This window comes from Protopterus annectens, chromosome 16.part0 (assembly GCF_019279795.1).
Source record: "Protopterus annectens isolate FY-2018-M chromosome 16.part0, PAN1.0, whole genome shotgun sequence".
Taxonomy (NCBI): domain Eukaryota; kingdom Metazoa; phylum Chordata; order Ceratodontiformes; family Protopteridae; genus Protopterus; species Protopterus annectens.
The window spans coordinates 790287517-790303391 of record NC_056750.1 but is presented as its reverse complement, the minus strand read 5'-3'; the positions used below and the strand labels follow the sequence as shown (position 1 = coordinate 790303391).

Below are 15875 nucleotides of genomic sequence, written 5' to 3'. Positions count from 1 at the left end.
CATCAAAAATACTTGGGACTAATACTCTAGCAGAATGTTTCCTTACGTATTCATGCTAAAACATAGACAAGTAAACATCTCTTATAAAATATTTAATCTATTTAAATATGCAAGACAAGCCATCACATCTGAAGCTCTTATTCTCAGGACTGACGTTTGCTTCCTATTAGTACTTTACATCCATTGCAAAATACAGCCCTTATTCAAGCATCTGAAAATAAAAGATGTACAGATCTAGGTAACAGACATCACTGTGCCACCATAAATAACATTCATTGGCTAACAATCATTTCTATTTAAATCCTGTCATACTTAATACTGAGATATTTTATTTACTACTAAAATACACATTATTAAACATTTTGCTAATTTAGAAATCAAGAGGGCATAAAGCAATTGAGACCACCTTTCAAATTATCTGCTACTGAAAAAGCATTCACTACAGCTGCCCCAACAAGCTGGAATACTCTTCCTCAGAACAGTAGCACAATAGGCAATCTCAAGTTGTACAAAACTTCTCAAGAAATATATCTGTCTGAAGAAAACAAATGTAACTACTTCAGAGGTACACGCTAATAAAAGAAGTACCTGATGGACCACTTATTATTTATTATTCCACTGTAGCCTAAATTTCCATATATCGCAGTGACAGAAAATAACTTGTGTATGTTGCGTCACAAGGCCAAAATCGTCCTATGTGCATAGTGTAAATCGTAGATTTTGTACATATTGCGAGTAATATGTGACAGACCTCCAGCAAACTCTTCCCCCATTTTTTATTCCTTCCTGTTCTCTGTATATGTCTAGAACTTCTGCATTCTAGAAATTCTCCTGCCACAAATTCCTTTCTTCCCCTTATTTGAAACATACATTGTGGAGCTTGTACCACAAACTCCTTTCTACCTTTGATGATTCATCCCTCGTCTCATTACTTTGACACGTACTGCCTTCCTAATGAAATTACTGAGCATGGTGCTATGTTGGTATAAAGCTTCTCCTAAGGTTTCATGACTGAAAGCCTTCTGTCACCAACATAATGTTTGGAATGCTGCTACTGTATAATTATATTTATAAATCACGGTTATATATACTTGTGTACCTTTGTTTGTTTTTCTGCTGTTAATATATGTTTACCTTTGTGTATATTTTGTCTTTTGGCCTGACTCCTTGGATCAGTTCACTTATCCATTTAACAAATGTTATATAAAAAAAATAGTTTCACTGAAGTGCATTATAGATTAACTGCAGCCCATTTGACTACTGTCATCTTGTTAAAATATCAAGAGTTCTTTCTAAATATGTTATTGTTGTTCTTTTTTTAGGTGTGTAATTGTGATAAGTACCTGAAGGTCTCCAGCAAGGAAATGACAAAACTGATGAAATACAAAGGTTACCTGCCAGACACAGACGCTGCAGGTAAGTGCATTTACTTTATAACAGTATGTGCCTGGAATAGTGCTTTTAATAGCACTTCTTTATCTGCATAGCATGTGGCAAAACTAGGTATTTCAAAGGTAGATTGTCGATTGCTGACACCTTAGACTTATGTTTGGTTGCTGGTGCCAGAGACAAGGATTTGTCAGTCTTAATTGTATTTCTGAACTTCTGTAGAACATTCAGCGAGACGTCATGTGACTGGTTAGTCAACAAAAATGCTTCACGTGCAGTTTAACATTGTCCCTGTGGTATGTGTCCAGAATTGGGTTGCAGGATAGTGCATGGGGAATCATTATGAGAGGGCCATAATGGTACATATTTTTAAATGTGCTGAGGAGTACCACAGGGGTCAGTCAGATGTCCAACTGCTCCTTTGTAACACATGCTTGGAAATAGAATTAGAAATAGGGAATTTACTGTGGTGGGCAGAGACTGTAGCTGATTTGAATCTGACATGTATAGTCAGTAACAATGAGAGCTAGGTCAGATGGCAAGAGTATTTTGTCTTGGAAATTAAATTAGGGTGTATGTTGTGCTATGGCATTTGGAAATATCTGTGGTTTGGTGCTGAAATTAGGTAATTAGGTGTTGCTCTGCAAAGAAACACAGGGTGGTCTGAATTAGTGGATGATAAAGTGACAGCAACCCATATGACCTGGGCTCTGTTAGCGACCCACACACACTGAGGGGGGCTAGCTTTGGAAGAAAAGGAATGATCAAATGGAGTTTGCGCCCCTATCCCAGGGGTCAGGGTTTGGAGTGGGTGTCCTGGGACATGTACTGTGCTTACATTCCTTGATGGAGACTGGAGATGTATGGAGCCATCTGCCTATAAGGGGGTAACATCATTTAAGGAGAGAGGTAACAATCTCTTGCACTGCCCCATTTCATATCCATTCCATAGGACCGTCTAGGCTGTCACTGGAATGGTACGGCTTCAGGAATAATGCCTCTGATGGCAGCCTGCTTGTGGTTATGCTCTTGACCGATAAACAGGAGTAAACTGGACTTAGTAGCCATAACAGCTGCATCATGGTAAGCAGGTACAGGGAAGAAGTAATGGCAAGAAAACAAATGAAACGGCTTCGGAGATGCAGACTAATAAAAGAAATACCTGCTTGACCATTTAGTATCTATTATTTTCCTTTAGCCTAGATCTGCATATATCACAGTGACATAAAACGACCTGTGTACTGCTTCACAAAGACAGAGTCATCCTGTGTGTATAGCATGTGAGGGAACGCCAGCCACCGTCCTACCAGAAATTCCTTTCTCCGCATTTTTTTATTGCTACTACTTCTCCGTTTATAACTACACTATGCATTAAGACAGTTTGTAGCATGACAAGTACATCAGTATGGGATCTCTGAGTGGGAGTTAAATAGAAATGCCCAGGGTTAATCCTGTTGTACACAGAAGTCTGCTATGAAGCAAGCTTAGTGTGGAGTTCTGCTGTGATCATGAAGAAGAAAGTGTTGTATAAAGAAAACTGAAAGGACAGAGAAAGCGATAAACTGAGGATATTAGAGTAAGTTTTTCTTAATGAGATGTGTACTAGCTTGGAATTATGCAACATGCGATGGCTGCGGCACAGCAGGATAGATTTACTGTGTGTGCATGTTTTTACATTATAGTATGTATAGATTTACAACATTTGAATTCATCAGGATATAAGGGGAACTGTAGAAGAGATTGAAAGGCATCTGTTTTAATGTTCTTAAGCTATAAAATCTTTGGTGCTGGATTTGTGGAATTCTTTACTAGAAAAACTTTAGAATAGTATACTACTGTATTCAATTTAAAGGATGCAATGGATGTGTATAGGAGTCAAAAAATAGGAATTAGGTTGAAGAATATGACACCACTAACTTGACTATGCCCTTAAAAATGTCACGTGTGTTTTTATGTTTTCAAGGTCTCTCTGTTTTGTACCACTTCTAAGTTGTTCAACTTCCCTTGACTGTTTTTTGTCATTACAGCATGTCATTCTCCTGTTCTGCCACATACCTGCCTTGTTCTCGGGATGTTTCCCCAGAAGGCAGCATCACAGCCTGTCCAAATCGGTCAGGTGTCTCTTTATCATCGATTGTATTGCAGACCACTCAGTTTTATGGACAGGGGCTTCCTGAGATACAGTAAAACATGAGCCTTAGAGAGACAGCATGCAAGGTCTGTTAGCCTGTCATGTGCTGCTGACACGGTGACTGTCTAATCCTGACATGTTGTTCATAAGTAGGTTGAGTTTATTTTTTAGAAAGTTTAATTTTAAACTCTTGTCATCAGTTTTTATTTCATCTGTACTTTGACCATTACCTGGAGTGTATAAACTGACTTCTTAGCTGCAATGAAGTTTGAGTTTGTGTATCTTGTAACTTGTATGTCTCAGCTTGAAAATTTCCTTTGGCTGGAAAGACGACTGAATTTCTCCCTTCCAGAGCCCTGCTTATACGTTATTCTTCTGCAGACCTTTCAGGTTTCGTTCCTTTACTCGTCAAAGGCTTAGCTGTGTTCCTGGTACATATTATGCTAATGAGCTGGGGAGCACGTGGAAGGGTTCAGCTCACAAATTCCTTTTGTCTCAGGCACACATGGGATTTAATAATGTACTGTGTTCTACAGGAATTCTGATTGTAGCTCTTATGTTTTGTATCCCTGTGCTGCCTAAAGAGTGTTCTGTTCATACTAGTGCAGATAGACAGAATTTACTTGATTTCTTTATATGCCCCTTGACTTTGTTTGCCAGTGACACTTGTTCATTTTTCTTATTAGTAATGACAGTAAACTTATTCACATTTCTAGCACCTCATACCCTCTCTCTTGTTTTCCTGCCATTGACCTTCTTCCCTTAGTGAATCACCTTACACACACACACATGTAGATACCATCTAAAAGAGATTTGTGATGTCACACATCTGAAACTTGAATAGCCTTCGTGTCTCTGTGCAAATTCAGGTGTCTGTTCTTGCTTGCACTTTTTTACTGGAATGGGCTGCTAAACATTACAGCCATACTGTACTACTGTGAGACAGCCATATAGCCCAATTGATGACTGTGACATAAAAATATTATTTTAATATTAAATGTATAGACTTGGCATACCTAGCAGTGTCTGGCTATTCCAGTAGTAACTAATTTTAATTGTTTTTTGCTAAGGTAGTACAAGCAGTTGTAAAGTGTAGTGTTCATTTTATTTAGGTAAAGGTACATTCTAGTATGTAGGCAGATATTTCTAGCAGCAAGTACAACTGTATTGTATTCAGTTTGTATCTGCAATGAATTTAAATGCTGCACAAAAGAATAATGTTGAATATTCTATATATATATTTGTGTTAACATTAGTTTGTCATTCATACATGCTACTTTTAAACAGTTTCCACTCACACACACTGTTTCCTTACTACATGGAATTAGATGAACCCAAACATCAGGGAGGAACAGTGTTTGGGAACACACTGAACATATATTTTTATATTTTGACTTCATCTTTTTTGTTTTTCCAGATGAATCCCATTTTTGCTGACTCGCTTCAAAATATACCTTTTTGTGAAATTACATTTTATGTCATGGTTCTTTGACTTATTTAAAAATGTGTATGTTCTTTGTGTCCTGTAAAGTGATAGGGATTTTATGAGTTTTGGCTAATGGTTTTAAGAAAAGTATAATGTTTGAATTATGTTTTTTATAATTCTTATAGTTTTTGAGTTAATCATATTTCTGTAAAATATTTAGTCTGTAAAAAAGGGGCGGTGTACGTTACTAAATGTTGCTTATTTAATGTTTGTGACAATTGATATAACCTAATTTAAATAATTACAAAATACAATGTTGCTGGAATTTGGTACATTTTTTTTTTATCAGTGGCAGTCAAATGAACTTATTTCTGTGTTAACAACCATTTATTTATTTATTTATTTTTATTTTACATTTGTTGACCTGGCTAGTCTGGCTGGATACATGTCCATTTTCAGCAGAGGCCCGAGGAGAAAAGCTCCACTATATACTAGTAAATCATAAAAGAACATGAAAACAGCACAGTAAGATAACAAATTATAGGGATGTAAAGAACTATTAACAGAGTAACAGAATAGAAGCAAATTCAACAAAATCTAAAATACAGTGAGGATTTCTAATCCCATATTCTTTACAAGGCAAGAATATTAAAGTTGAAGAGAGAGAGAGAATAGTGACTCGCCCAAGAGTCTATATAATATGTACAGTATTAACAATAATGATAAACATTTAGTACCAGGGCACTAGTTATAAAGAAACAGCACTAGTGACTCGCAAAAGAGTCTATATAATATGTACAGTATTAACAATAATGATAAACATTTAGTACCAGGGCACTAGTTATAAAGAAACAGCACTAGTGACTCACAAAAGAGTCTATATAATATGTACAGTATTAACAATAATGATAAACATTTAGTACCGGGGCACTAGTTATAAAGAAACAGCACTAGTGACTCGCCCAAGAGTCTATATAATATGTACAGTATTAACAATAATGATAAACATTTAGTACCGGGGCACTAGTTATAAAGAAACAGCACTAGTGACTCGCCCAAGAGTCTATATAATATGTACAGTATTAACAATAATGATAAACATTTAGTACCGGGGCACTAGTTATAAAGAAACAGCACTAGTGACTCGCCCAAGAGTCTATATAATATGTACAGTATTAACAATAATGATAAACATTTAGTACTAGGGCACTAGTTATAAAGAAACAGCACATCAGGGAGTAGGATAAGGTTTAAATAAATGGAGAGATGACTGGTTGCAGTAATATATCAAGTAGAACGAAAAAAGGGATGTTGTAGGAAAGTAAATGCAAGTGACATTGAAGGTGAGCTACAGAGGAGGGGTAGTAGTAGTGATAGAGACAGTAGAAGAGTAAAGGAGAGAACTGTAAAGAGACTTGGATGCTGAGGTCAGTCAGGATTAGAGCAAGGGCATAGCCAGTCAGATTTGAAATAGTTCTTTAGTTGTTTCTTGAAAAGTTGTGGAGAGCCTAGAGTGGTCAGTTCTGTGGGAAGTTTATTCCAGTATGAGCCAACACTATTTGTAAACAAGGAGTCACCAGCTTTATTGTGTGATTTGAAAGTGGCAACTAGTAGTTTGTTAGCTGAGCGGAGGGAAGTAAGATTCCTGTAAGGAGCAATAAGGTTATTAAGTATGGGAGTATTAGTAGGGTAATGGAGAATTTTATAGGTGATAACTAGTTGATGTAGGAGAATAAGATTTTGGAGTTCGAGCCAGTCAAGCTTTTTGAGATTAACACAATGATGGGTTCGAAATGGGGAACCTGTGGCAAACCTGGCAATGCTATGGTAAGCTGTGGCAAGTTTTTAAAGGTTAGATTTTGAAAGGTTTATGAGAGAAGGAGAAGCATACAATAATGTAGAGATGAGATGAGTTTGGGCTAGAGACACCCTGGTGGTAGGTGTAAGAAAGGGCTTAAGTCTATAGAGGGCACCTATCTTTTTATTAACTGTTTTGATGGTTAGGTCAATGTGGCAATCAAAGTTTAGTTACATAGAATCTACAGCAAGGCCAAATTTTCTAAAATGTCCATAGCATCAGTTTGCTTCTGTTACTTTTTAGATTTTTCATGGATTGAGGGAAAAGTGTTTCTGCCACGTTTTGTTCTTTGAGAATAAAAAGACATCTCAGAATGTTCTGATTGACAAGGTGTGCATATACAGGGCACTCAAAATGTAACCGTATCTGAGAGTTCATGCACCTTCCATGAAAGGCATTAGGGTCCAGCACATTTCTCTTTGAGCAGAAGTGAATTGTTTTTGTGTGTTTGGGGAAGAGTTATGAGTCATGTGACTTGCAGGGCCAAAGGTACTTGTAAAATGATGACAAGTCCGCTTCATGTTCTACCCGTATTGTGTTTCTTTTGAAAATATTTTACAGTGGATCAAAAAGCATCCTTCATAGGTGAAATGACATCAGCCTGGTCTGATCTTGCAGCAGATAAATTATTTATGTTTTCCTTTACTGGAAAACAGATAAAAGTGTGTGGGCATGGGGGCACGGGGGCTGGAGGTAGTCTGAAGCAAATGAAAGCTGGGCGCTGGGCCAAGAATGACTTATGTATCTCATACTTTGCTATTCATATAAATCCCAGAGGGAGTAGGAGTAGAACAAGAATGAATAAAAGTGGCTGTTGTAGCTCATCATAGTGACGTAGCTCAAGTAACAAAACTACTTATTAGCTTCTGGGCCTTTGCTTTTGTTGACTCACAGGGACAGGGTATAAACTGTGTTGCTAGAGGGGTAGACTTAAATGTTTTAATATGGATTCATCTTTTCTGCTGCACTTCTATCTGTCTGTCTGCCTATCAGTCTACCTGTCTGTCTGTCTGGTCAGCTGTATGTCATTCTGTATACCTAACAGTCTACATACATATCTATCCAATGTATCTATCTGTATATCTGTCTACCTCTGTTTCCATCTGTCATTAGTTAAGTAAGGAGGCTGATCAGTGATAATTTTCAGCTGTGACCAGGGCAACAAGAACAGAATCAATAACAGAAATATATATTGTATAACATCATGCAGGAAGAAAATGGGGTTAATACACATTTACATTGCATTTACAATGTAAAAGACATAGTTTAATCCATATTTACAATGAATAGCATCAGGAAGCCGTCAGCTTCTTTTGTGAAGCTCCAAATAGAAATTTGGTTGTGGCTGTACAAGAAGAATCCGTGAAACAATCAAAAGTGATTCCATCTTGAACTGTGCTTGCATTTTTTTTCTCTCTTCAACAATGAAAGCTTTTCCTTTCTGATAGATCTCTTTTTGTAAACTATTCTGTAAGGCAGCTTGATGAAGCTTTTTCACAGCCTGCAATGAGAACTGAGGCCTGTGTACTTTGAGACTGCTTATCATAAGTCTGTTATTATAAGACTCTTATAAGAAATATGTTTGCTAGTGGAGAGCAGTAATTGTCATTCAGTATTATAAAATTTCTGCATTTTATATAGTAGAGCAGTAGCCAGGTGGGTGAAGTGAAGAATCTTATTTGTACTAGACTACTGTATTGTTAAATTTGTAATGAAAGACAGGCCACCTAGGTGAGGTGTATTCTAGGTGCATTGATCAGAACCATAGCAGTGGTGGAGGAAAGTTTGCTGCCTTGAGGTGCAGACTGTTAGGGGACATGAGTGGTATTGTGGAAGGGGTGTTATTTGGTTCTTGCAAGTAGTGCCTGCAGGGAAAGCATTTAAGAAGCACTGCTTTTTGTGCATTTGCAAGTCATGGGCCAATTAGCAACTCTTAGAAAGTGACGATTGCATATATGTGTGTGTGTGTGTGTGTGTGTGTGTGTGTGTGTGTGTGTGTGTGTGTGTGTGTGTGTGTGTGTGTGTGTGTGTGTCTGTGTGTGTCTGTGTGTGTGTGCGTGTTAGATACATAGTAGTTCTTTTCCCGGAGAGCTGAAGACTTGTTTCAAGCCCTCAGTTCTGAATAATTATTTTTGGACGAGGAGTGGGTAGTACATGGGTGTTTTGCCTGGGGGTACCATGTAATGCACTGACATAGCTACAGCTCTCTCTCAGTATTAACTTATTAATAGTTGCTGCTCAGTACCTCTCATTTGCTAAGATGTTATGAAAATTGTTTGGTACTTTGAGTTGATTTAAGTCATTGACTATTCAATAGGTGACTGGAAGGAATGTTTTGTTAAATAATAATCCCAAGTATTTCGGGTCTATATTATGTCAGCAAACGCTTGAAATTGCAAATGCTGTATAATCAACCCAAACACTTCGAAAATCCAAAATGCCAAACACAGGGATCAACAATTGTTTTCCCCCAGGGAAAAAAATCGCTGATCCATTAAAAAAAAAAAAAAAAAAAAAAAACAAGCACAAAATAAAGTAGGGGGGGGTGTTCACCTCCCAGGCTATATATGGCTGAATAGGTGTGGAGGCTGTGACAGCTGTATACAGTGGATATAAAAAGTGTACACACCCCTGCTAAAAAATAAAAAATGTACAGTAAGCTGGTTGCATAAGTGTGCACAGCCTTAAATTAATACTTTGTTGAAGCACCTTTTGCTTTAACTGTAGCATTCAGTCTTCTTGGGTACACACCTGCCATCAGTTAAAGAGACTCTGATTAACCCCAAATAAAGTTCAGCTGTCCTATTAGGATTTTCCTGACTTTTACTCACTTGCCTGCTACAGCAAAAGCCATGGTTCGCACAGCGCTTACAACGCATCAAAGGGATCTCATTGTTGAAAGGTATCAGTCAGGAGAAGGGTATAAAAATATTTCCACAGCATTGGATATACCATGGAACACAGTGAAGACGGTCATCAAAAAGTAGAGAAAATATGGGACAACAGTGACGTTGCAAATAACTGGACATCCCTCCAAAATTTATGAAAAGACAAGACGAAAACTGGTCAGGGAGGCTGCCAAGAGACCTACAGCAACACTGAAGGAGCTGCAGGAATTTCTAACAAGTACTGATTGTGTACTACATGTGACAACAATCTCCCGTATTCTCCATATGTCTGGTCTATGGAGTAGGTTTGAAAGACGGAAGCCTTTTCTTACACAGAAAAACATCCAGGCCAGGCTAAAATTTGCAAAATAATACATCGTCTCCCAAAAGCATGTGGGAAAATGTGTTATGATGTCTCTGATGAGACTAAGGTTGAACTTTTTGACCACAATTCCAAAAGGTATGTTTGGCGCCAAAACAACATTTTGCATCACCAAAAGAACACCATCCCCATGGTGCAGCATGGTGGTGGCAGTATCATGCTTTGGGGTTGCTTTTCTTTAGGTGGAACTGGGGCTTTAGTCAAGGTGGAGGGAATTATGAACAGTTCCAAAAACCAGTCACTTTTGACCCAAGACATTCAGGCGTCTGCTAGAAAGCTGAAGATGAAGAGGAGTTTCACCTTTCAACACAACAATGACCCCAAGCAGACATCCAAATTAACAAAAGAATGGCTTCACCAGAAGAAAATTAAAGTTTTGGAATGGCCCAGCCAGAGCCCTGACCTAAATCCAGTAGAAAATCTGTGGGGTGACCTGCAGAGTGCTTTGCACAAGAGATGCCCTCGCAATCTGACAGATTTGAAGTACTTTTGCAAAGAAGAGTGGGCAAATATTGCCAAGTCCATATGCTGATAGACTCCTACCCAAGAAGACTGAATGCTGTAATTAAATCAAAAGGTGCTTCAACAAAGTATTAGTTTAATGGTGTGCACACTTATGCAACCAACTTATTGTATGTTTTTTATTTTTTATATTATTTTCCCTAACAGATTTGTTTGTTTTTCAATTGAATTGTACAGGTTATAGGTCACATTAAAGGTGGGAAAAGTTTTGAAATGATTTATTGTGGTCTCATTTTTTTATATCACAAAAACCTGGCATTTTAACAGGGTGTGTACACTTTTTATATCCACTGTATCGGTTGATTTTTGGAGAAGGACTTGTGGCTTTGTTTCTCATGTATAAAGAACAAAGTTCAGTAGTCCCTCAGGAATTAGGTTCATAGGTAGGTACTAGGCTATCGGCCTTAGGGCCTATACAAGCCTAGCCATAATGATTCCCTGGCTATTGCTTCCCACAAATATTTACTTTCCTGGGCCCCTGTCTTGCAGGGCTACTGATGTGATCCCCGGGGTGAATTTCCTTTCTCCCATCCAATCGTCAACGTTCCTCTTGAAGAGGGCCTTTGAGGTGTTCTGCCTGACATGTATGGGCAGCCTATTCCAGTCTCTGGGTCAGGAACGTATCCCTCCAGCATGTTCTATTCATCGTGATGACAAGGTTAAGATCCCTGGAGTATGTGGCTTGGAGGGATTGGGATTTCTTTAAGTGTAGCATGTCCAACAACTCTGGGTTTGACATGGCCTTGTATGTTAGGCAGAGATCGCCTCTGAGTAGGCGATATGCAACAGAGTATAGCTGGAGTTTCTACAGATGGTCAGCATAAGGCATCTGCTTTAGGCCTGTGATTCTTTTTGTGAGGTATTTCTGCGGCCTTTCTAGTTGTTGCAGATGTCTTGTGAGGTACATTCCAAAAGGGGCATTGTATTTTATAATGGGTCTAATGAGGGATGAGTATAGAGGGACAATGACCTCCTTTTTTTCTGGATGAAAAGCCCTTAGTGATGAGGTGTGCCACATAGAAGGATTTTCTAACTGTTGTGGCTTTGTGGTTATCAAAGGTGAGACCACTGTCCACCTGTGTCCCTAGATCTCTTATCACACTTTTGGTGTTTAGTGTACCTATGTGGTAGTTTACAGGTACATGTTTTTTCCCAAAGGGGACAACTATACATTTTTTGGCATTTACCTTGACCTCATGGCTGTGGCACCAAGCATCTGTTTTGGTAAGGCCCTTTTGTAGTATATCCACATCATTTGGGGATTCAATAATGGCTCCCAGCTTACAGTCATCTGCGAACTTTGTAAGCCAGAGTCTCTTAGTGTTGGCCTGTACTTCAGAGAAGCAGATGCCAGACAAAAGTGGTCCCAGGACAGAAGCCTGCGGTACACCACTTGTCACTTGTCTGGAGCTGGATTTGGAGTCGGCTACTTTTACAGTGTGTGTTCTGTCAGTAAGCTAGTTTGCATCCCATTGAGTGATGTATGGATTAATGCCCAGCTTAGTAAGTTTATCTATGATTCCAGAGTGGGGGATAGTGTCAAAAGCCTTGGCAAGGTCCAAGTAGGCTGTGTGAACCACCTTACCCTCATCCACAGCTCTGGAGACTGACTCGAAAAAGTCGATCAGGTTCAGGAGGCAAGATCGGCCCTTTACCAACCCAAACTGGGTGGGGTTCAATGTTTGAAGGTTGCCAATGTCTTTGTTTATAAGTTCCATGGTCTTGCAGATCAGGCTCGTCATCCAAAGTGGATCCCCCTTCTGGAGTGGGAATCCAAAGTGGATCCCCCTTCTGGAGTGGGATGACTGTAGTTGTGTGCCACTCTGTGGGCTCGAAGCCTGAGGTGAGGCTATGGTTAAACATGGCACATTGGTGAGGTGCCAGTTCATGCAGTACACAGCTAGGGATATCGTCTGATCCCATAGATGCTGTATTCTTGGCTTTGGAGAGTGTGTTTTTTACCTGAGTGCCCGTGATTACCGAAAATTGGCATTCTTTCCATATTGAGATGGGCCCTTTAGGGGGTGAAAGGGGGGTGAAATTGGCACTGAATCTCTCTGCCAGGATATTGGCAATATCCTTGGGATCAGTATATCTAGTGCCAGTTTGCTGTAGCTCAGAGCAGGTCGGAGTATTGCCATTTAGATTCTTGACATAGCTATAGAATGCCTTGTGGTTGTCTTTGGAATCTTTGGCAATTTTGTTTTCATAATTAGCTTTGGAAGATTTTATGAGGGATCTTAGTTTTCTATTGAGGCTGGTGAGGGAGTTGTTTGAATTCTGGGTTCTTCCTCTTTTCTGCAACAGTTTCTTCCTTCTGTTGTACAGCTTGTTTATGGCAGGGGACCACCAGATTTTCTTCCTTTTTTTAGAGGACAGCGTATTGGTTCTATTTGGGATGTGTCAGTCCATGCACAAGTGAATGTGCTCATACAGCACCTTAGTGTAGGATTCAGCAGTTGAACTTCCAGTTCCCGTCTGCATGGGTGTCATTAAGTTTGTAACTTCTGACTTGAGAAGCATGAAGTTGGCTTTGGAGAAGTTTTTTACGAATGTTTCCTTAAAGGGGGGTGGGGTGGGATGTGGATGTCAAGGGTGATTAGCTTATGGTCTGATCTGACCAACAAGGGGGTGTGACCACTGGTGTGAAGCATCGTTCTTCCTTGCTGGTAATGACTGGTTCTAGAATATTGGTACCCCTGGTGGGACGATGAATTAGTTGTTCTAGGGCGTTGGAATTTATGAATTCCAAGAACTGTTGAGCAAAGGTGTTGGTACAGGAGTAGTTTTGCCAGTTAATGGCAGGGCAGTTGAAATCACCCAGTATTAGGGTGTTTGGTTGTATCTTAATATTTTCCAGTATGTTTAGAAAGGTGTAGTGAGAATCTTGGTACATGGTGGGGGATCTGTAGCAAACTGCAGTTTGTATTGCAGTCTTACCTAGTGTTAGTTGCACCTGGAGAATTTCAGATGCATTGTGTTGGGCAACCAGCCTGGAGGTGTGAATATCCTTGGTGAATACGGACACTAGTCCACCTTTAGTATTTCAGTCCTGGTTTGGTGGCCGAAAAGTGTGGTATGAGTTGTAGCCTGGTATTGCAGGGGTGCTCTCTGGAGCTTTGAACCAGGTCTCAGTTACTGCACAGATATCGATGTTCTCCATTTTTAGGAGAACCCCGAGAGAGTGCATCTTGAGGTTTAAACTTCTGGCATTGAGTAGCATTACCTTCAAATTTTGCTTGCTTGTACTCATTACGGTGGTAGTTTTGTCCTTTGACACTTGCCTAAAAAAGACACTATAGGGGAGGCAAGAGCCTTAGCCAGTAACCTAAATCACATGGGTGACAAGTGCAAACCATCTCTTGCAAAGCATCATGGTTTGTTGATCATGTCATCCCAGGCAAACTGATACTGGATCCCCTTTGAATGACACCAGAAGCTTAGCCAATTATTTGAAGTCAATCATTTTGTCCTTATACTGTAGTATCATTCTGGGTGATGGCAGGATGCTACTCAGGGTTAGGGTTATACCTGCCTGGGCTACATGATCCGAGAGCTCTTCCATGTCTCTTTTCATGTAGTCCAGGGAGGTACGTCTCAAGTCATTCACTCCAACATGGAATGACAGAGTCATATTTGTACCTGTTATAGGGTGACTTGACTGCATGAATTATGTGACGGATCCTGGCACCCGACAGGCAACTAACTGTAATTTTCTCCTTGTTCAGCCTGTTGAGTGGGATGTCAGTGTGCCTGACTATAGAGTCACCTATGACTAAAGTGTTGGTGTGTTGTCTTAGCGGCTGCTGGTGGGTGCACACTGGTGTTGTGAGCTATGTGACACTTTGGTTGTATTTGGGGGTGGTGTTTGTTTGCGTTTCAGCTTCAGAGGTCCTTGTTGCTTGGACAGGTTAATGTTAAGAGCCTCCGCATATGTGGGTTTTGTGTTGCTATGTGTGGGTTTTGAAGGACTGTGTTGTTTGAGGTGATGTGTGGGTATTAACCTTCTCCTCTTGACTGTCTAGCACAATCTTGGGTGGAGAGAGCTTTGCTTCCAGTTTGGCTATGTAAGTGCATCTCTCACAGGTTGTAGCGTTTGGTGGTAGGAGGAGAGGGTTATTTTTGTACATGAGGCAGTTGCTGCATCACCCCAGTATGCTCAGATTCACCAGGTGGACAGGAGAAATCAACGGAAGCTGACCCTTGGACATGCCTGATTAGGTGCTTTCTTTCTGTAGTACAAGAGCTGTTTTCCCTTACTTTATGACAAGGTACTTGGTCGGCTGTCTAGTGCCCACAACTATTTCCTCCTTATGACTAAGGAGAGGTGAGTGCTGGTAACAAATTACGGTTTCCTAGTGCTTTTTCGCGAGTTTAGAGCAAGTGCTAGTCACAGGTATACATATTTTAGTGCTGCTAATAATGAACTAGCTAGTTTGAAGGGAATTCTCCTTAACCCAGTGCTAACATTTTTGTCAGACAAGTTAAGCAGGTGTGCCTGACCTTAACGAGAAGGATCAAGAATTTGCCTGTGTCCATCAGTTATGCATGATTAAAAAAGACAGTGATATTTCACTTCAGGCTTGAAAACAGAAAAAGAAAGTCAGTAGAATGTATCCATCCCACGATAGTTGTCAGTTTTTCTGTAGAAAAGTCTCAACATCGTTACTCTCAGCCTTTGAGTCTTCCTTTACCGTTTTCCTTTAGTACCAGAAGTGGCCAGTGATTCTTTTGCAGGAATGCCTAGGTAATGCTTTATTCTTCTCCTATAAATAAGGATCATTCAGCTGCTGGAGTAGAGCCACACGTGGAACTTGTCACGTCTTCTCTCACGTACCCTCTTCCTTTTTCTCTAGACTCTGTATATTGTCTTTATTGGCTGCTTAGACAGATATTCAGTCTCCTGGCCAGCATGCATGTTGAACCAGTATCTGATAAACAGGGTATTTAGTTCAGTTTTTACTATTCCCTGGAAAGACTGAAACTTTTTGACTTATCCAGAATCCAGGATCATTAAGTTCTATACAGAAATATAAAGATGTTCAGAATTCTGCGCAAAGGCCTGGTATTATGCCGGAGACATGAAACATGTACATCATAACATTTTCATTCATATTGTACCTTTTGTTCTGGGTACCTATCAGTTCAAAACCTTGCCCTTTGGATTGATGTCTGCTGCTGGTGTCTTCATGGCATGTGTTACACCTGTGATTGCTTACCTTTGCACCTCACATATTTACATCTTCCTGGTCCCTTACCTGCAGCAGCCCCTTTTTGTC

The 15875-nt window shown here is 39.8% G+C and overlaps 1 protein-coding gene across 1 annotated transcript in view; it reads left to right on the top strand.

Moving 5' to 3' along the window:
- The first annotated feature begins 1326 nt into the window (after positions 1–1326).
- The window catches only part of LOC122791033 (exonuclease mut-7 homolog), a 347235-nt gene continuing 332686 nt past the window's right edge, over positions 1327–15875 (top strand). Inside the window, exon 1 of the mRNA XM_044058807.1 lies at positions 1327–1416. Within this exon, the coding sequence (XP_043914742.1) occupies positions 1365–1416 (52 nt within the window). The 5' untranslated portion in view covers positions 1327–1364. The remainder of the gene's footprint in view (positions 1417–15875) is intronic.